Raw genomic sequence first — 22,193 nt, 5'->3', positions numbered from 1 at the left:
TGTATATCTCTTTGTCATATCTATCTATCTATCTATCTATCTATCTATCTATCTATCTATCTATCTATCTATCTATCTATCATCTATGTATCTATCTATCTATCTATCTATCTATCTATCATCTATCTATCTATCTATCTATCTATCTATCTATCTATCTATCTATCTATCTATCTATCATTCAGGTTATGAGTCAAGTTTTTTTCCAAAGTCTTGATTTTTTGAGAATCATTTCTGTACTACACTTTTCTCCCTAGAAGAACTTTCTTCCTAGGTTTTCTTTAGTTCCACTCATTAAGAGCTATATGAATATGTGTTAGCCACTAAATTCTTCTGCTTCAATTTTATCACCTCTGAAGTAGAGAAAATGATGGCCCTCTCTCTCTCTCTCTCTCTCTCTCTCTCTCTCTCTGTGTGTGTGTGTGTGTGTGTATGTGTGTGTTTGTATATGTGTGTATCTGTGTGAATACATGCAAATATGTGTAGGGGTCTAAGCAGGACTTCTGGTGTCTTCTACCACTCTCAATCTTATTACCTTGAGACAGGGTCTCTAACTGAGCTGAAATCTCACTATGTCAGCTGGGTTGAGCTCCTTGGGTGTGTCTGTTTCTGTCTCCCAAAGATGGGTACAAGTACATGCAACCATATAACCATGAAACCATGCAACTATGCCCAACTTTCTATGTGGATGCTGCCAAGTCATGTGAAGGTTGTCAAGCTTGGACAGCAAATGCTCTCACATTCTGAGTCATCTCTTCAGCCCCACAGTCTGCTCTCTGAGTGAAAATAAGTTTTCTAAATCTTGAGAATAGTGACACAAAATAAGAAGCTCCAGATAAAGATTGTTAGTGTAAAATATAAACATCCAGTCTGTCTCTTCCTGCCCTGTCTTCACTACCTCTTTTTATGTGCTATATACAGTCAGTACTTTCTGAATACACCCTCTATTCCCACAACCTTTCATTGGGTCCCTTATCCTGAACCTAGCAGTTGTGGGCTCAGTTTTCTGCAAATATTTTTCTGCCACCAAGCCAAGCTGCTGTACCTGCTGGACTGAGGCCATCTGGAGATCCTCAATAATCGCTCCCATGAACCCCGAGGCAACCTTTTATTGTCTCTTCTCATGAAAGCAATTACCCTTGCCCATCATATAGGAAAAAGAGGACTTTGACTCAGGCCTGTGTGTGCTGGGGCAGAAAATGAAATCAACAGATGGAACTAAACACCTGCTCCTGTCCTTCTGGAACAACTCTCATTGAAACAACTTTTTAACTAAAGATGATTTTTTAACCTATACAAATAAGAAATTATAGCCTTGATATTTTTAAATAAGATTCATGACTATAGAATGGAACATGACCTGCTTTCCAAAATAAAACTGTATTGAAATGACAAACTAGTCAGATAAATGATCAAAAGACTATTTCCAATACTTCTCTTCCACATTCCCTTACAAGGAGACATGATGACCACTGAAAGTTATTCTCATAAAACACATCCATAATCAACCATGTATTGTCATGGCAGTGTATTGGAAGAGACAATAGCAGTTCTTGCTCAAAAGTCTGTCTGCTTTCCCCTGTGACTGGCCTTGGTTCTTGGTGGCTCTGACTTGATCTGAGATGGCTAAATCTGTTCTGTTCAACACATTTGCCACCCCTCTCCTTCAGATGATAATCAAGTACTCAGTTTTCTTTTCTCTTCCTTTGATAAAATACTCTGACAAAGCATGTTAAGGGAGAAAGGGTTTATTTCAACTCGTAGTTCAAAGGTACACAATCTGCCATGACAGCCAAGTCAAGGCAGCTGGAGCTGGAAGCAGTGGGTGACCTCACAACCATGAGGAGAAAACAGAGAATGGGGAATGCAGGGTGCTGCTGCTGCTCACATTGTTTTCTCCATGCTATACAGACCACTGCACGCTACCCAGGCAAGGGTCTCTCTGAGGATTACAGTGGGTCTTCCCACACGGATTAATGTACTCAAGATAAATGCTTACAGGTGTTTACAGCAGCTTATCTTGTAGTTGATTTCTTCTGTAGTCAACTTGCCAAACCATTAAGAAAGGATAACTGGATTGTTTGCTTCTCAAGGAACTGCAGAGAGCAAGACCTACAAGCCAGAAAGGAGCATCATGTAGGTTCTCATTGGATCTGGACCACATGGCCAAATCAGTGTCTTGGAGGCCTGGCACTACGTTGTAGATTTATATAGAATAGTCATTAAAAGGTCATGGTAATTTTTTAAAAATGTGCTTCGTTTACCAGAGTTTCTCTCAGTGTTTGTTATTCCATTAGAGAGACATGTTTCCTGACTTTTATTCTGACTGTTGGACTGCTTCGGCTGTCCTAGAGGGCAAAGACTGGATCTGGTGAAACTCCCTCAAGGCGTTTTTGCACATAGGTGCTCCAATAACGAATGATTGTATTCTATCTGAACTGGCAAGCCTGGATTTCATGGGGAATTGGTGTAGGAGGAGGATGAACACAAGGCCTGATGATATATTCATTTTTTATTTTTTATTTTTTTTAGGTTCTTGGTCTCATTTAGATGCACACGTGTCCCAATTAAAATGATTTTGCTTTGTGGGATCATCAAGATAATGACCAATGAATCTCATATTTCTCTTTAAAAGAATACAAATAGAGCAAACATGGTGATTATCTTCTTAATGCTTTTCCTTTGGGTTCATGGATACCCTCTGTTCACCAGTGCTATACCAGGCTGGACCAGTACCTTTAGCATTACAGGAACATGTGCACTTGAGGCACCTTGACTTATTAAAGTGGCTTTGGGTGGATTACGGCATTGACTAATTATCAGAACTGACCTTCACACTGGCTAAAATTTGCTTGACTTAATGAGGCTCAATTTTTGTCAAGCCCTCTAGGCTGGATGGCTGTTGGCCCAGTCACTTCGTTGCTTTGATCTTTCATTTTTAATAATAATTATAGCACAAAGCTTAAGGAACTGTGGTAAAATATGTCAGTAATCATGAAAAGCCTGGGGCAACTACATTCAAGGAAAAATATTAAGCCTTCAGAATTTTGAGCCTTATTTGAATCATACTCTTATACATCCAACTTTGACCTTGTTGGCTATGCCTTACATTGTAATATTAAAAAAAGTTAATACTTCAATTCTTGATAGGATTGTTCTAAACATGTCAGTAATAGGACAGATGCTAAGTTGCCAGCTCTTTTAATAAAGTACTGTCTCATCAGCCTAGCCTAGACTCAGTGTTCATTTAAATTCTAAAATTCAAGGTGGTTATGGATTTTGTAGAGACACAGATAATTATACCTAAAGAAAGCTCCCATTTCAAAGATGTCTAGCAAAAGGAGAAAGCTTTTATCCAGTAGGAAATAGCAGAGTTGAAGAGTCCTAGGTGCCTAGAGTACTGTGCTAAGAAAGATTAGGAAGCACAATTGAGCTCAGCATAAATGTGTGCTAGAAATGACTGGTCATGTCTGATGTGGCACAGGAAAGAAGAGGGGTGTGATAGCTATTGATGCTCTGGCTCATAGATTCTAGACTTGTCCCTTACAAAAAGAGCTCACAGTGTAGATATTTCTTACAAATTTATACATTTTTCCATTTTCTACTCATGCTTGAGTCTCCAAGTTTCCATTCCCTCCCCTACCTTACCGACTCTTTTTTGCTTTTTCATTCTTTCACATTTTTCTTCCCCTCCCCTCAGGACTTAAACTTATGACTCAGTTTCCCTAGGGGGATAAGAGGAGAGATATACATTTCCATACCAGGCTATATTTTGTTATTTTTGACCTTTTCTTTGGGGGTGCGGGAAGGTAAGTCTCAGTACATGAACACTTTTTCTGTGTCTGCTTGGAATTCTCTTTTATGAGTCTTGGTATAAGTAGTTAAAACGGCTTTGACTTCCTTTCTTCAGGGATGCCTGGAAGCCATGTATTGAATTTCTTTTCCAATTTTGATTCGTCATCTTTTCTCACATCCCTTTAAGCCCTTGCCAATCTTGTTTTAACCTTTTTCCTTCTCTTTTCCTTGTAAGGCACTTGCTATGGTGTTCATTCCTTTTTTTAAAAAAATTGATTATTTGCAATTTTGCTTGGAATTTTAGAATGTCTCTTTTTAAATATTTAGTGTGTGTGTGTGTGTGTGTGTGTGTGTGTACATGCTTGGTGCCCAGGAAGATCAATCTCTTCTTTGGACTTTCTCCCTCTATTGTCTTTCTTGTTCCTGTCAAGTTTCTGTTATTGTTTGTTTTGTTTTGTTTTTAAATTTACACCCACTCTTCCCTTTTTTATGTGAAGCTTTGCTCTGCCAGAAGCTATGGTATGTTAGTTTGAATTGTTCACTGCCTGGTCTCCTTCATGTCAGTGACCTGGAGGACAGAAGCCTGTGGCTCACCCAGTGGAGATGCTGGGAACTTAACTCCATTCAATGCAAGTGCAACAAGTGCACTGAAATCACGGGGTCATTTCTTCAATTTTAATTTTTAGAGGAGCTCTTATTTTGTAGTTCTAACAGGCCTGGGATTCACGATCTAGCTTCCCAAGTTGATGGTAATTGTCCTGCCCGGATATCACAAGTACGGGGATCACAGGTAGACATCATGATGCCTAGTTCTCAATTGTCTCTTACAAATTGCATTCTTTTACATTTTACATTTTGTCTATAAAGTCCTTTATTTAACTTGAAATGCTATATTACCTTTAATCAAGGATTCTATTTCTGTCTCTTTTAAGCCTATATTTCTGGTAGAGTTTCAATGTATATAGGGATAATCTACTCTTTGCAGCTTTCTGTGATGTTTAACTTCCCTCATGTCTATAAGCAAATTCTACCTGAGAATTTAGGAAGAGTTAATACAGATACAGATGGTTTGTCTAGCATCACAGAGCTCCTTCTTCATCTACTTTTTGTAGGCATTAAGAGTATTGTGGGGCTGGTGAGATGGCTCAGCGGGTAAGAGCACCTGATTGCTCTTCCGAAGGTCCGGAGTTCAAATCCCAGCAACCACATGGTGGCTCATAACCATCCGTAACAAGATCTGGCGCCCTCTTCTGGTGTGTCTGAAGACAGCTACAGTGTACTTACATATAATAAATAAATTAAAAAAAAAAAAGAGTATTGTGGCTTGGTTCGTGGGATAACCTTCCTAATTTTCCTATGGCTTACTCTTTTCTCATATCTGTTTCTTTTGTCCCTGCAAGTTATTTTTTTAACATATCTCTACTCATATCTTCTCTACATGAATCACCAATGCTCTTGCAGCAGCTTTGGCAGGTTAGTTGGAAGTGTTCCCTGTAAGGCCCCTTCCGGCCTTCTTCTACTGTTTCTTTTCCTTGCCCAATCACGACTGCGAGTGGTTTGACTAGTCTGATTTCCAGCTCATTCCTCTGTTGAGCTTCCTTGATAATGTTCTATGTTTCATAATATGATTGAATGACTTCAACAACAGAATATGGTGAGAAATTATTTGAGTGTTGGCATATGATTAATACCTCTAAAAGATGACATTACAAATAACCAATGTAATTTCCAGGAAGTAATTTTTAAATTTTTTTCCAAATGAGTATTGTAGTGACTTTAAGTTCACCTAGTCTTTCTCGTACCTCCCATGGAGAAACGTCAAAGTACTTAGAGGGAAGCCAAACAAACTCACACACATGTAAATACATCCTTTATGCTAATTAATACCCAAAAGAACAGGGCTTCATTCACACCACTTCTTCTGACTTGTCACAGTGGGTATGTCACATTGTCAAAACTCTCCCACATTGTCCTGGCTGAATGTTAATAAATTGATTTGGGAAATGTACAGATTATTTACCATCGTCTTTTGTGTTTATTTTTATTTGTATCCCATATACGTTCAGATGATTATGAATAAAGTAGAAGCACAGTGATTGTTCAGGGATAGTTTTATTTTGTTTTTATGCAGCTGCCCCACTTATTTTAATAGTGTGGGAATGGTGTGTAATTATGCATTGTTAGAAGATTCGGGTTTGTTTATTCTTACCTTGAAACATAATTCTAAGTATTTTTTTTCCTGGAACATAGCAACTGCATCACCATAGCACCTGGGCTGGAATATTTTTATGATTGTCAGATGTTTCCTGTTTCCCTTTATAAAACACAAGCAGTGGATGTGAAAAGGGCAGGAGGCCACACAGTAATAAAGTTTCGAGGGTACATCAAGGCTCAGCATCCCATGTGAAGCTCTCCACAATGGCTGCTTGGTACCTAGAGGTCTTCACTGCTGAGAAGCCTGAGCTCTTCAACTTTACCAGGACTCAGTGTTCTTAGAGCGGAATAGACAGTTCAGTAGAAGATGAGAACAAATCTTTTGGTCAGTGTTTTGAGCTACAGTTTGTGCATGTGATTTTCCCGAGGTAGTCTGTAAGCAGACATACATCAATCTACCTCATTTTCTTTGATATGATAAGAGAAAATTCAAAGGGGTGTTGGATTATTATTGTTGCAGCTGCAACTCTGTTTCTGTGATCATTATCCAGAAAAAAAAGCAGACTGAGTGGGAGAAAGGGTTTGTTTGACTTACCGTTCCAGGTTACCATCAATTATTGTGGCAAACACAAGGCAAGATGAACCCTAAAGCAACTAGTTCTAACCGGTCATTAGCAGAGAGATAATGAATATGTATTTGTTTCTCTGTTCTCACCAAACCCTCCTCCACATTTATATAGTTCAGAATTCCCTACCTAGTTAATAGTACTCCCTATAGTGGCCTGGGTCTTCCCACATCAATGAGCACAATCAAGAAAATCCTCCACAGATACCTCCACAGGTCAACCTGATCTAGGCAATCTCTCATTGAGACAATTTTCCAGCAGATTCTAAGTTGTGTCAACTTCTCAATTTAATCTAACCATCACAATTGTTTACACTGTAATGCAAGTGTGATAGTGGTTTAGGAAGATTGACAGTGATATTCCTAATGGCTATCTGCTTTTGTTTTTAACTGCAGCTTCGGAAAGCTGTGATGGATCACATATCAGATTCGTTCTTGGAAACCAATGTCCCTTTGCTGGTTCTCATTGAGGCTGCGAAGAGTGGGAATGAGAAGGAGGTGAAGGAATATGCCCAAGTTTTCCGTGAACATGCCAACAAGCTGGTAGAGGTAAGTCACAGACCTGGAGACTCAGGTATCACAATACATGATGTAGGTATACAATATTTCTCTACATACAGATCTTGACATTTTAATAGACTGCTGCCTTGTGGTTTTCTTCAAAAAAAGCCAAGTACTAGAAGCTTTTTTTTTTTTTTCACCTTCACTTTCTGAGTATTCTCCTTTCAGAGGAAACAAGTGATTAGCCACTCTCCCTTGCTGTGTGTCATGACTCTTCATACAGCAAAATGTCTCTGCTAATTTTTCTGAGCAATAGGCAGAGGCTAGGACTCTACTAGTGCAGATTCTCCAGGACTGAATGGTAGGTTTGATTAGGAGTGGAATTAAAATGTCCAGATGGACAATTTAGAACGTGTTCCCTTTCCACCCTCCGCACTCCCCATCCTACTGCATGCACTGAAGCCCAGATTGTATGAGTTTTACTGAAGAGGCATGAACAATTGTCTGTAGACACTGTAAAGATAGACCAAGGAAATTATTTCGTCTGAGCCTGGCTTGCAGATCCAGTGAGACTTTAGGGATAATTTACAAAATTTTGGGTAAGGAGTTTCCTGCAGGAGCATAAATAAACCCCAGTAGCCTAATCACTGAAAAGCTGATCCCAGCATGGGTAAGAACCTCAGAAAATCCCAGACCTGAGGTGGCTCTATCAATTAAACTTTGACTTCTTATATTCTTCAGCATGTCCAGAGACCACAGCCACCAGGGAAGGATTATACAAAGCTTGATGAGGCACGGGAGAGAGGGAGTTTCTGAGCATTCAGATGAGGTTTTAAGGACACTCCTACCCACACCTTCTACAAAGGAATGTCCAAAGATCTAATCTTATAAGGATTTTGTGAGGGTAATCACAGCTGCTCTGATTTCAAGACAGAATTGACTATGTCGTGCTAAACAGAGGTGTGTGTGGGTGGTGGTGGTGGTGGGAGGAGTCCTTAACACCTGCCATATAGTGAACTTGTAGGCAAAAATGCATTTTTTTTTTCTGAATAGCTGTTTAGATTACTGTGTACTGGAAGGTCTTGGGGTCAGTACTAATGTAAGTTCAGGATCAGAAATGTATATTATGAAGTAGAGAAATCTGTGGAAGTTTCATCATAAGTCCAAAATTATATCCAGTGATATTGAACAATATCCAGAGGGGAAATAAAAGCTAGGCTGCCTGAATTTAGGATGTAAGTGGCTGTATTTTAGCCAAAACAGAATTAGTGATATGGTTTAAAGAAAGAAACAAACAACAAAGACAACAACTTGGGATATTAATTAGGAAATGTGTGAATAGACTCGGAGGGATGATGATCCAAGGAAGTCTGAAGTGGTTACAAGCACCAGCTCAAAACTTACAGATCACGAGCATTCAGCACCTCTGATTCATAATAGGAATAAAATCATTAAATGGATATTCAAATGCAAGCTGAAATGAAAACAGGCCGACCGTTTTATTTGGGTGTCAAAGAGATGATGGAGAAAGAGTTTGGGAATTAAGAGGGGTGGGGTGGGGGGAATAGAAGAAGGAGAAGAAAACATGATCCCTGAATGAATGCTATATGGATTGAAATATTCATATGAAACAAAATAATACTAACATAGAGAAATACATTCATATGTAAGGTATTGTAGTTTCTATGAATGCTTGTAGAAATTATAGAAAGTATGAATTGCCAGTGTGCTGCTGACAATGAAAAGCTTCAGTATTTTCTGCATTCCGTACTGTCGATGACATTAATTCTGTGCATGGCCCCATTTGAAACACACTTCTGGAATTCAGATGTGACATTCAGTAAACATGAAGCCAGCATGCATGAGCTGTCTTTTCTAATCATTCTTCCTTCTCTCGTGACAGAGCATATTCACGATTTTCCCTTCCTAGTTTTGTGTTCACCATGGATAAATCTCGCTCTTATGTTTGATCCCCTACTTGTGGCAGGTGAAGAGACCTGGGGTCCCAGAGCTGCTTTCCTTGCTTTAGTTGTTCTCCTCCCTGACAACGGATGGTCTCTGTAGCGAGCAGCATCTTGGAATATCTTAGTGTTGAAGTGGCAGCAGGGACTAGAGTGTGGGTTGAAAGAAAGCAATTAACATGGTTTGTGGATTTTGTTTCTATTTTGAAAAATTATTTAGAAATTTAGAAACTTTTTAATTTCCATGTTTATAGTATTATAGTTTACAAGATATATGGATTTTAAGTTCATTGACCTTTTTACGTTCATTTGCTAATTCTCTAAGTTTCTACTCTTTCAGAAGCCAGTGTACAAAATCACATACCTATAAATTATGACAGTGATATTTCTTCTGTATTAATTCTTGTTTTTCCTGCCTTGCATTATTACTATGTTGGCCCAGGCTCTAGTACAATGTGGTGCTAACATAACTGCATGATGTGTCTAGATTTCAGTAAAGAATATTTTCTAGTTGACCCTGAATGATGTTATTTGCAGATAGATCAAGTAAGTTGAATTACTCATTTCCTAAGAGAAATATATGTATATGTATCCTTATCTATCTATCTATCTATCTATCTATCTATCTATCTATCTATCTATCTATCTATCAATCTGTCTATGTTATAAATTTAGTCTGATGGATGTTGGGTTTAGTAGCCAGGCTTGAGGACCTGAGTTTGATCTCTGGCATACACTTAGAGGAGACAGGTATAGTAGCATGTGCCTGAAATGCCAAGGCTGGAGGATCAGGCAGCCAGTTTCAGCACATCAACTTTGTCTGTCTCAAAAAATATGACCCAGCACAGAGGAAGGCCAGGGCCAAGCAGTGGGAGTGGGTAGGTAGGGGAGCAGGGGCGGGGGTGGGGTATAGGGAACTTTCGGGATAGCATTTGAAATGTAAATAAAGAAAATAATAATAATAAAAAATGTTAAAAAAAAATAAAATAGGAAGTGACTGAGGCAAAACCATACCAAATGTGCCTCCTGGCTTGTTTATACATGTATATACATGTATATATGTGCCTATATATACACGGGTACATGCACATGGACACATGCAAATATATATACAATTTAAAACTCTTCATAAATAAAAATTATAAGAAACATTTTTTATACTTGTGAAATATATCACATTTTATATTACATGTTACATATTATATTTATGTTTGATATAAATATAACAATTATGTATGTTATAGGTATACATTTATATCACAATTATAAAGATATACAGACACACAGACCCACTTTCTCACACACAGAGACACAGACACACACACAGTCATGTCTAATATTTTCTTTTAAAAACATTTTGAGAAATTCCCTGGTAAAGAAATGTAAACCTGGGGTTTTATTTGAGAAATGTTTTATTTTAAAAGACTAATATTTTTGTTTCTGTTTGGCTCAGTTTTGTTATTTTGCTTTTAGGAACTGTTTATTTGCATTTAACTTAAAGACATAAACTTGATGAGACTACCCTTTATTACAAGTGTGTGACATGCAATACTATTTCTTCTTCATTTTTTAGTCCTCACCTTGCTAATGAAATCTATCTACTATCTTCTCTACATCCCACCTCCAGACATATTCCCCTCAGATTGTCATGTCCCCTTCTGAGAATGAACAAATATCAGGAAGATGTGATGAGTGACATGAGGAAAGGCAGGCTTTTCTCAGTGATCATCTTCTTTCAGTAAAGCTTACATTTGGACTTCTGTGATGTGTCCTCCATACTGTCTAGAAAACATTCTCACTGTTGTTATCGAAACAGGGGTTCATTATGTAGGCCAGTCTGGCTTAAAACTTCAGACTACTAGCACCTGTATCCAGAATGCTGAGATGTATGGCAGATATACACCACCATGCTAGGCAAATGATTTCATTTTGCATTTCCTTTTATAAGTTTTCCCAGTTGGGACATGGGGTCCATAGGGACCACTCCAGTATGTCTATAAGTAGTAATCCAGGAGTGCAATGACTTAAATAAGATTGAGTTAATTTTTGTCGTTGCTGCTGCTATTGTTGACAGTTTAAACCAGAGATTTGTGTATTCACTGGCAGCAAAGGTTTTCCACATTTCAAGTGAATACACATATAAGGTGACCATATGCAGGGATCTTACATTTAGGCATCTCCAGCAGGTCAGATCTGTAAGGTTAGCTCTGCCTGCACTGAGGTAAGCAGCTGAGAGCTTCATATGCTTTTACAGTTTTTTTTTTTTTTTAATCTAAAGCCTCCTCTCTGTGCTGGTACATATGGCATCCAGTAGACATGCCACCCTGGGACAGCAGAGTCACCACTAGAGAGGGACATCAAGTGATGGCGCACGCCTTTAATCCCAGCACTCGGGAGGCAGAGGCAGGCGGATTTCTGAGTTCGAGGCCAGCCTGGTCTACAAAGTGAGTTCCAGGACAGCCAGGGCTACACAGAGAAACCCTGTCTCAAAAAACCAAAAAAAAAAAAAAAAAAGAAAGTTAAAGGGCCCTGTTGACCAGCAAAGACAGGAGCCCCTTTCCTAGCTTAGCTCCATGACAATAATTACAATCCTTCAGGATTTTGTGACTTTGGATTTTAGGTCTATGTAATTTCTCAACTGTTTGATATATATATATATATATATATATATATATATATATATATATATTACATTAGTTGGTACTTTTGTTTAGCATATGGTTTTCACAGAAATGAGTGCATTTAAAAATGATTTCAAAATATACTTATTTCTATTTTCTTACATTCATTTATTCATTCGTGTGTGTGAGTGTGTGTGTGAGTGTGAGTGTGTGCAATGTGCATGGCAGTGTATGCACATGATGGGTGAACAACTTGTGGAGTTATTTTTCTTCAACCTTGTAGATTCTGGAGATTGAACTCAGCTTCTCAGATTTGACAGCAAGCACTTTTACCCACTAAACCATCTTGCCAGTCCAGAAATTTGATGCTATTGAATCAGATTTGTCACAACATACCACACACTTAGAAATCCTTAACAATCATTTAGAACAAATAATATCAGTAAAATATGAATAGGAAGAATTTTTTGGCTTTTTTGTCATTGAGTTAAGAAGGGTCATTTGGAAAACTTATTTTTTTTAAAAAAAAAATAATAGTATTTGTAACATTTTACAAAAATATAGATGAAAATCTACTTGGATCTTATGACTGGAGAAATTCAGCAGGCCAGATGCGCTATTTTCTAATTTTTATTCTAATTACTACAGGACATCTCAATGCAACGAAATAAAATGAATACTGGTATTTTCCCCTGATCCCTAATATGCAGCCCCTCTGTGGGTTAACCAAGGACCCCAGGGCGGGCTGACTAGGGACGTGCACAGCAGAGGACACCTGTTGGACCTTGTTTCAAAGCAAACTGAAAGGGGTTTTGCAGAAATGGAATGCAAACTGTGGCGACTCTCTACCAAAGTAATGTGCTAGGGGGTGGTGGAGGATGTAAATTGGGGGCAAAATCTGCATGGCAGCAATGAAAATACAAACTAATTTTGAAAATGAGCTGCAAAAAGCCAGTGCAGCTGTCTTGAGCCTCCGCACTCACTTCTCTTCTTGCTCGGCCGCTCTGTCAACTTGCCCAACCTTCCATCTCCCCAGCTCTACTGGTAAAGAAAGCCTCTTGCTCTTGTGCTGTAGGAAGCTGCAGAGGCTCTGGTTGGGCCTTTCACCTTTGCCTGGACCCTCCAGTCCTTTTTGTATGCAGCAGATAGAGTGAGCTGGTTACCGAATATCTCAATCAGATCAGTTGCTTTGCTTGGCTGGGATCCTGGAACGACTGCCTGCTTTTCTTTGGAAAGGGCAGATAGCTCTCTGGGTAAAGGTATGCAGTTCTAGTCCTCAGTACACATATAAATGCTAGGTGTTGCACTTTGGCCCCAGTGATGATGAAGGGATCGAGTGACCGAGCCCAGGGGCATGCAGGTCTATCAGTCCAGCTGAAAACAGCAAGCATAAGGGTTCTGTGAGAGAGCCGGCCTTGGGGAAAAAAAAAAAAAAAAAAAAAAAGAGTACGGCAGAGGATGATGTCTGGTACAGGCCTCTGGCTTCTACATGTGCACTCACTGACAAGTGCACACACATGCATGGAATAAATACACACGCGCGCGCGCACAAACACACACACACACACACACACACACACACACACACACACACAAAGGATCAACATTTTTTATCTGTGTTTAGATATGAGAGCCTGTATCAGTTTATGTGTACCATGTGCCTCCAAGAACAGCAAGGGCTTTTAGTCACTAAACCATCTCTGCAGCCCCAAAGGCCAAAACCTGTGCAGGCTTGTTTGACAACCCCCTTTGCAGCCTTCAGGCTCCTTTGTTTGGTAGCCCCGTTTTATTTCCCAGGCATCAGCCACATGACGCCTTTGCTTTGTTGAAAACCTTGGAGCTTCTTCCCACCTCGTTCTGTCTCGCTTTCCCCTCATTCTCATGTCTACCTATTGTTCTGCTCTCTGAGTGTGTCCTGTTGGTGGGGTCAGCTCCTTGCATTTCTCACTTTCCTGGTATCCCATTTACTTTGGAATCGTAGCCATATAGCTCGACAGCTATATGATATGGCTCCTGCTAGTTTACCAATTCCCTTAGGGAAAGGACCATGCCTAATTGATTCCTAACAACACCCCAGCACCTAGCTGAGTGCCTGCCTCTAGCAAGAATTCAATAAATAGATGGTGCCCAAAGAAAGAATAAAATAATAAGTGCAGCTAGCAATGTTGTTAGCTTGCTGGCCCCTGAGGTAATGTATCTTAATAGTATGTCTGCAGGATGCTAAGGGTCACCTTAGGGATCAACAGTAAAGAAGCACTGTGCCTATTTAATGCTCTGATTTACTACCAAGGAGAATTTCAAGTCTGGGAGGAACCGATGTGGAGAAATGCTGCCTTCTCTGAGTAGAAAGCAGTTGCTGCATTGCCTCTCTGATGGTTGATATTTGAGTTACTCTCGGGCAGCTGCAAAGGTGATGTCTGAACTCCAGCATCCTTCCTTCCCAGTCCTCTGTCTTACAAATAGACTCATGTTTTCAACCTCCGTTACAGTGGCAGTGAAAGAGGGTGTTGGTTGTCTCTGCCAAGGGCAGCATCCAAACCTGGAGAATGAGGAGTGAGACAAGGTTGCCTCAGTTCTCCATTCCCTGGTCCTAACTGCACACACTGTATGGTCATGCCCTGAAGTGACGATGTACATTTTCTGACAAAGATTCAAGGTTTTGAAGTAAGAGACATATTTGGGACTGTGTAACTGCTCCAGTGACCATCAGTTAAGCGACACGGTGCTTGTGTAAATGTCCTGAGTGATTGCTCTTTTCAATAATCCTTCTGTTTTCACAGTGCTGCATTCAATGACAATGTATGAAAAAGTCTCCATGAGCTGAGGCTGGTCCATTAGCTGGCAGCGTAACTCTGGACAAAGCCAGGCACGGTGGCACACACCTGTAATCCCCACATACAGGAGATGAACACAAGATCAGGTGTTTATGGGCAATTTTAGCTCTGTATGGAGACTGAGGCAAGGGTAGAGAGTAAAGACATGAGGTCACATCTCAAAGACAAAACAAATGAACAAAACCTCCTCACACTTTACGTTTTCTAAGAATACAGGGGCAGGACGGCAGCCACAGAGACTGGATTGTCAGCTGTAGTTGAAGGGAAGACAGGGCTTAACAACTGACCTGAATAAGTGAGGGTTGGGGAGGAAAAGAAAACTGAAAAAAAGGGGAAGAGTGTCCTGGGCTATACCATCTATTGAAAAAGATGAGTCAAGTGTAAGTGTGTCATATGTAATGCTGAACTGTGTAAGTGTGGTCCGATAGTCAATGCTAGGAATAGGGAATTGTCACAGAAGGCCTGAAGGTTGACAGAAGTTCGAAGACTCACAGTCAGATTAGACCTACAGGCAGGCCTGTGATAGAAGCCTTCCCTGCACATAACAGGCACACACTCAGACTGGCACACAGGTCAAAGGCGAGTGTACACTGACCTTCACAGGTTAGCTGACAGCAGCAGAAGGAGAAACTCCTCACCTCTGATGTCAAGGCCATATTTACACAAAATGACACATGTATGACATTTTGCCAGGAACCAAGCTACAGAACAGATTATATGGCTGTTTATACTTTTGGGTTTCCCTCAGATCCTGTGTCAGTCCTTCTTAGTTGACTCATGGTCGTCCCACATATCTGGTATGAGCCATATTGTAGCAGAGCAGAATTCATATGAGAATCATGTGTTGTAAATATTCACTGATCTTTAAGGTCTTCACATCTCTATAGAATACAGATAACCTAGGATAGGGAAAGAGGAAGTGAAAAGACCATACAGGATGATATCTCAGTGGTCATGCGGATAAGCACCATGACTAGAACTGCAGCAGAGGAGGTGTAAGGAAAGGGTGGGTTTGCATAGTGTTTCTGAGGTTGAGTTAAGGGATTAGTGTTTGATATGAGGATGTGAGTCAGACAGAGTTTGGGTGGTCTCCATGTACAGACATTCTGTGGCAATACAATCAGACAGAAGTTTCAAAAAGCATGGATTATCTACCCTCTCAGACCATGACTTTCACTGCAGCAGTTTGATAGGCATGGCCCTGAAAACCTCACATGTGTCTTGGGTTTAAAGAAATGCAAGAGGGCTCTGTAAATTCTAGGGTCTAGATTCAACTGAGCCAAAGAGAAAGCCAAGAAATGATGAATCAGAAAGTACATGAACAGTCTGGATGTGCATGGTTTTCAGAGTATAAGTTAGGAATTGATGTGCCCCTTTGCTCAGAGCTCACATGCCCAATTGAGCCAATACACTACACTGGACCTGAGGTATCTCATGTATAGACCACAGAAAATACACAAATACTTGTAGGCTGTAAGTAACTGTTTTGTCTAACTCAATCATTAGACATACACTCAAATAATGTTTATATTTACAGACATATTTGAACCAATACCACTCTTTCTCCCAAGATTTCTTTTCTTTATTAGATATTTTCTTAATTCACATTTCAAATGCTATCCTGAAAGTCCCCTATATCCTCCTCCCACCTTGCTCCCCAACCCACCCACTCCTGCTTCCTGGTCCTGGTGTTCCCCTGTACTGAGGCATATAATCTTCCCAAGACCAAGGACCTCTCATCCCACTGATGGCCCACTAGGCCATCCTCTGCTACGTATTCAACTAGAGACACAAGCCCTGGGGGATACTGGTTAATTCATATTGTTGTTCTTCCCATAGGGTTGAAGACCCCTGTAGCTCCTTGGGTACTTTCTCTACCTCCTTCATTGGGGGCCCTGTGTTCCATCCAATAGATGACTATGAGCATGCACTTCTTCTGTATTTGCCGGTCACTGGCATAGCCTCACAAGAGACAGCTATATATGGGTCCTGTCAGCAAAATTTTGCTGGCATATGCAATAGTGTCTGGGTTTGGTGGCTGTTTATGGGATGGATCCCCAGGTGGGACAGTCTCTGGATGGTCCTTCCTTCTGTCTCAGCTCTGAACTTTGTCTCTGTAACTCCTTCCATGAGTATTTTGTCCCCCATTCTAAGAAGGTATGAAGTATCCACACATTGGTCTTCCTTCTTGAGTTTTATGTGTTTTACAAATTGTATCTTGGTTATTCTAAGTTTCCGGGCTAATATCCACTTATCAGTGAGTGCATATCATGTGAGTTCTTTTGTGATTGGGTTACCTCACTCAGGATGATATCCTCCAGACCCATCCATTTGGCTAACAATTTCATAAATTCATTGCTTTCAATAGCTGAGTTGTACTCCATTGTGTAAATGTACATTTTCTGTATCCATTCCTCTGTTGAGGGACATCTGGGTTCTTTTCAGCTTCTGGCTATTATAAATAAGACTACTACGAACATAGTGGAACATGTGTCCTTATTACAAGTTGGAACGTCTTTTGGGTATAAGCCCAGGAAAGGTATTATTGGATCTTCCAGTAGTACTATATCCAATTTTCTGAGGAACCACCAGACTCATTTCCAGAGTGGTTGTACCAGCTTGCAATCCCACCAGCAATGGAGAAACGTTCCTCTTTCTTCACCTCCTCGTCAGCATCTGCTGTCTCCTGAATTTTTGATCTTAGCCTTTCTGACTGGTGTAAGGTGGAATCTCAGGGTTGTTTTGATTTGCATTTCACTGATGATTAAGGATGTTGAACATTTTTTTCAGGTGCTTCTCAGTCATTCAGTATTCCTCAGTTGAGAATTCTTTGGTTAGCTCTGTACCTCATTTTTTAATAGGGTTATTTGATTGTCTGGAGTCTAGCTTCTTGAGTTCTTTGTGTATATATTGGATATTAGTCCCCTATCAGATTTAGGATTGGTAAAGATCCTTTCCCAATCTGTTAGTGGCCTTTTNGTCTTGTTGACAGTATCTTTTGCCTTACAGAATCTTTGCAATTTTATNAGGTCCCATTTGTCAATTCTAGATCTTACAGCACAAGCCATTGCTGTTCTGTTCAGGAATTTTTCCCCTGTACCCATATCTTCGAGGCTTTTCCGAACTTTCTCCTCTATATGTTTCAGTGTCTTTGGTTTTATGTGGAGTTCCTTGATCCACTTATCCTTTGTACAAGGATATAAGAATGGATCAATTCACATTCTTCTACATGATAACTGCCAGTTGTGCCAGCACCATTTTTGAAAATGTTGTCTTTTTTCCACTGAGTGATTTTTGCTCCTTTGTCAAAGATCAAGTGACCATAGGTGTGTGGGTTCATTTCTGGGTCTTCAATTCTATTCCATTGATCTACCTATCTTTCGCTGTACCAGTACCATACAGTTTTTTTTTGTTTGTTTGTTTGTTTTTTTGTTTTGTTTTTTTTAAATCACAAGTGCTCTGTAGTACAGCTTGAGGTCAGGCATGCTGATTCCACCAGAAGTTCTTTTATTGTTGAGAATAGTTTTTGCTATTCTAGGTTTTTTGTTATTCCAGGTGAATTTGCAAATTGCCCTTTCTAACTCTGTGAAGAATTGCATTGGGATTTTGATGAGGATTGCATTGAATCTGTAGATTTCTTTCGGCAAGATAACCTTTTTTACTATATTAATCCTGCCAATCCATGAGCATGGGAGACCTTTCCAAATTCTGAGATCTTCTTTAATTTCTTTCTTCAGAGACTTGAAGTTCTTATTATACAGGTCTTTCACTTGCTTAGTTAGAGTCACAGCAAGGTATTTTATATTATTTGTGACTATTGTGAAGGATGTTGTTTCCCTAATTTCTTTCTCAGCCTGTTAATCCCTTGTGTAGAGAAAGGCCACTGATTTGTTTGGGTTGATTTTATATCCAGCTACTGCACTGAAGCTGTTTATCAGGTTTAAGAATTCTCTGGTGGAAATTTTAGTGTCACTTATATGTACTGTTATATCATCTGCAAATAGTGATATTTTGACTTTTTCTTTACCAATTTGTATCCCCTTATCTCCTTTTTTGTCTAATTGTTCTGGCTAGGACTTCAAGTGCTATATTGAACAGGTAGGGAGAAAGTTCTCCCAAGATTTCTTAACTTCTAAACACTATCTTGTTTTATTTTTCCCAAAAGGATACCATAAAAACATTTTATAAAAATTGAAATGTCCATCTTAGACTCTTAAAAATTATTGTTTTATTAATTAACGATTTAATTAATTAACTGCAAGTGTTTGTGTGCATGTTTGTGTTTGTGCACACAGACGACAATACACATGTGGAGGTCAGAAGACAGCTTCCATGAGTTCTTCTCTCCATCAACTCTGTGGTTCTGGGGGATTAATCTCCAGGGTCAGTCTTATCCGCAAACCTCTTTACTGACGGAACCATCTTGTCAGCCTCTAGAATTTTAATATATAACTATAAAAAAATATATAAGAATGTAATCTGTTATTTTATCTAACACTTTTGAAAACTTAATTTTATGTCTTTATTTATCTTATGTATATGCATGCTCTATCTGCATAACGATGCATGCATGCTGCAATAGTGCAACAGATCCCCTTATAGATGATTTTGAGCCACAATGTGGTTGCTAGGAATTGAACTCAAGATGTCTTGAACAACAGCCAAGGCTGACAGCTGTTCACTGCATGCATGCACATGTATATGTATGTACACAGATACACACATATGAACTTGTACATATACAGACACAGTAACAACAAACATACAAACATAGCTAGTTCAGTTTCATACAGCTAGAACAAAACAGATGCCATCAGTGACTCAAGTCACAGATTCTAGAGAATCTTTCAGCCAAAATTTTATACTATCCCTGGGTCTGATCTAATGATTCCTTATTATATAGCATATAGTTGAATCCACCATGCCAATTTTTATAAAGTGCCTGGTTGCAAAATCATTGCTCAAAAATATAATGTGAGCTCCTGCTATTGGTACCATTGGATTGCATCTCTCTCAATCATATCACATTTATATCGTCAAGTACTACAAAATCTTGCATGATATTTATTGCCAAGTGTAGTGCAGTAAATCGTCAATGCTGCTTAAATGTGTTGGTGCAGGGTCACAAGTTAAGCTCATGCACAAATACCACAAATTTTTGGTTGCATAGTCTTCCTGAGTCAATTCTGCTTTGATTTCTCAATGATTTTTAAGCAATGGAACCCAAGAATAGTTTCCATGTCAGAATTCTATTGCAACTGGTGAGTGGCCATGTTCACACATTCTTCCAAACTCAATTTAACTCTTCATAACATGGCCAAAATATAAACTAGGGGGGTCTTGATTATTTAAGTCAATTTTAAAGTAATGTTCTTAACAGGAATCAACTATGAGTTTCCATGGTCATTTAGTTTTCTGGCTTTTACACAAATACTAGTCCCACCTTAACCAACCCCTGAAGTTTTATCCCAATAGTTACGTATGCTTATTAAGATTCACCTAGAAAAGATGATGTAATTAAGTTGCCCCCATCTAAGAAGTTAGTAAAACAACTCTTTAGCTCATGCCCTATGATATTGTTAAACAAAATCCATGTATCATCTCTTTATGAGACTTAGTAATATATAACATAAATTTTCAGATAAGAAGCTCAAGGAAACTAGAGTTGGACCCAAAGTCACCAGATGGTGCATGAGTACTAGAGCTAGGTTTGGGGAACCTAAGGCAGCCTCTTCTGCACCTCCACATGTGCTCTTGATTTTTCTCCATACCACACTTGAATTTATTAGGTTTTCTCCTGAATCATGTACAGTCTCTAATATATAGCCAGGGTGATGGCAATATGACTTTAGCCTAGCTTCTCCGAAGTGAACAATAAGGTGAGATGTACTAGAAAGTTTCCCAGGGACCTGCTGTCAGGGCTACCATAGTGATGTGGCCAGATCAGACATTAAAATGTTATGTTCATTTTCTTTGCTGCATACAAATAGTGTTTTCTTTTTCCTCTTTGTACAAATAAATAATTTTGCCATTGCATCATCTAGAAACTATATATATATATATATATATATATATATATATATATATATTTGTATTCTTCTGTTTTCTGCAATTGTTAACATATACCTAGACATTATTCTGCTAACTTTGAAATCTACCTTGGAGCATAAGCTTATCAGATTAAGGTCATGCCCCTTCAAAGCAAAATTGAAAAAAAAAAATGCACCCAATTAAAACTGATGTGGTTTGCTTAAGAGCAGGGGAATTTTAATTGCCTAGGTAAAAACACTCCTGAAAGTTCATGTATTCAATTTTGCTACCTTCAAGCGCTTTTATATCAGAAAACCCTGTAGCCAGCCTGAAGCCATCGTTTGGAAGCCTGGTGTATTGGGACAGTATTTTTTGAACTAGAAACATTTTTTTAGATTATTCTGACTCCATTAAATTTAGGAAAAGTAGAAACCAACTTCATAGAGGCTTCATGTCGAGATGGTGGCTCAGTTGAAAGCTCTTTCAACCCTTAAAACACAACACCGACTCCTTTGGACCTGGAGCCTGGGACTTCTTCGATCCTGTAATGAGTTGTGAATGAACTCATCACATTAACTTTTCACCTTCAGATTTTACATAAGACATAGAGTTTTGATTCCACTAACCTTGGTCACTGTGTGATTCAAGGTTTCGGATTCTATAACAAAGGAAGAAACAAATATGGGCTGGGGATATAGTTCGGCAATTAAGAGCTCCTTCAGAGGCCCCAGGTTCACTCCCCAGCACCAACGGGGCAGCTCATGCCAGTCTGTAGTTCCAGTTCTTGGGCCCTCACACAGATATACATGCAGACAAAACACAAAAGAATGGAAAATTAAAAATTCATGGTAAAATGGCAGAAACAAATAATTATCTTGGTCTTAGGTATTTGGAGGTTACAAGGAGAACAGTTCAATATAGTGGTACCTTACCAGCACTAAGTCTTAAGTGAAAGTGATATTTAGGATTTTAGGGGGAACCCATGCTGCCCTGGACCACCAAAGGACTAAAAATATGGATTTATCACCCTTTATCTGAGCCATGACTTTGGTCCATGACTGACAGGTGTAAGTACTTTGAATCTCCTTTGACCTTTAAAGGCCTCTCTAGCAAGCCCAAGCCTTGCAAACATGACACCTGTAGGTCCTGTCCTTCCCCCTTCCCTCTCCTTTGCTAAACCAGTAGATTACATTTCTAAAGCTAGCCACCAAGGTGTGTTCCATTCTTTTTCCACTTTCTTATGCCTGACTAAAACGCCAAGGTCCAGCTATCAAAACACCAAGGTCCAGCAAGCCAGACTCATTATTTAATTATACTGACTAACCGGTCCAATCAGGAATTACCAACTCACCCTAGCACAAGTCTTGTCTCCTTAAAAACTACTCCTGCAGAAAGACCTATTGCTATCTTTGTCAGTTCCAGAGGTAGCCACCACCCCTGCTTATCCCTCGAAGGTAATAATAAATCTCATTTGTGCTGAGATTTGGTATCTGCTGATTCTGAGGTCCCTGTCAGCTTGTACATATGCGAGCCAATGTAAAAACAGAGGTCAATGCCAGACACAAAGATCAATTCACATATTAAATACTGTTCAGTTGTCTGAGATAATTAGTTTAGGAGAATTGATAACACCTTACACGTGTGTGTGTGTGTGTGTGTGTGTGTGTGTGTG

At 39.4% G+C, this 22,193-nt stretch overlaps 1 protein-coding gene across 2 annotated transcripts in view; it reads left to right on the top strand.

Annotated features, from left to right (window-relative positions):
• Positions 1–22,193, top strand: part of Ctnna2 (catenin alpha 2) — a 1,093,074-nt gene that overhangs the window by 850,337 nt on the left and 220,544 nt on the right. For both annotated transcript variants that reach the window (XM_021190430.1, XM_021190425.1), the window contains exon 10: positions 6,971–7,123. In XM_021190430.1, coding sequence (XP_021046089.1) covers positions 6,971–7,123 — 153 coding nt within the window. The remainder of the gene's footprint in view (positions 1–6,970; positions 7,124–22,193) is intronic.

This window comes from Mus pahari, chromosome 2 (genome assembly GCF_900095145.1).
Source record: "Mus pahari chromosome 2, PAHARI_EIJ_v1.1, whole genome shotgun sequence".
Taxonomy (NCBI): domain Eukaryota; kingdom Metazoa; phylum Chordata; class Mammalia; order Rodentia; family Muridae; genus Mus; species Mus pahari.
This window is presented reverse-complemented; position numbering and strand designations above follow the sequence as displayed.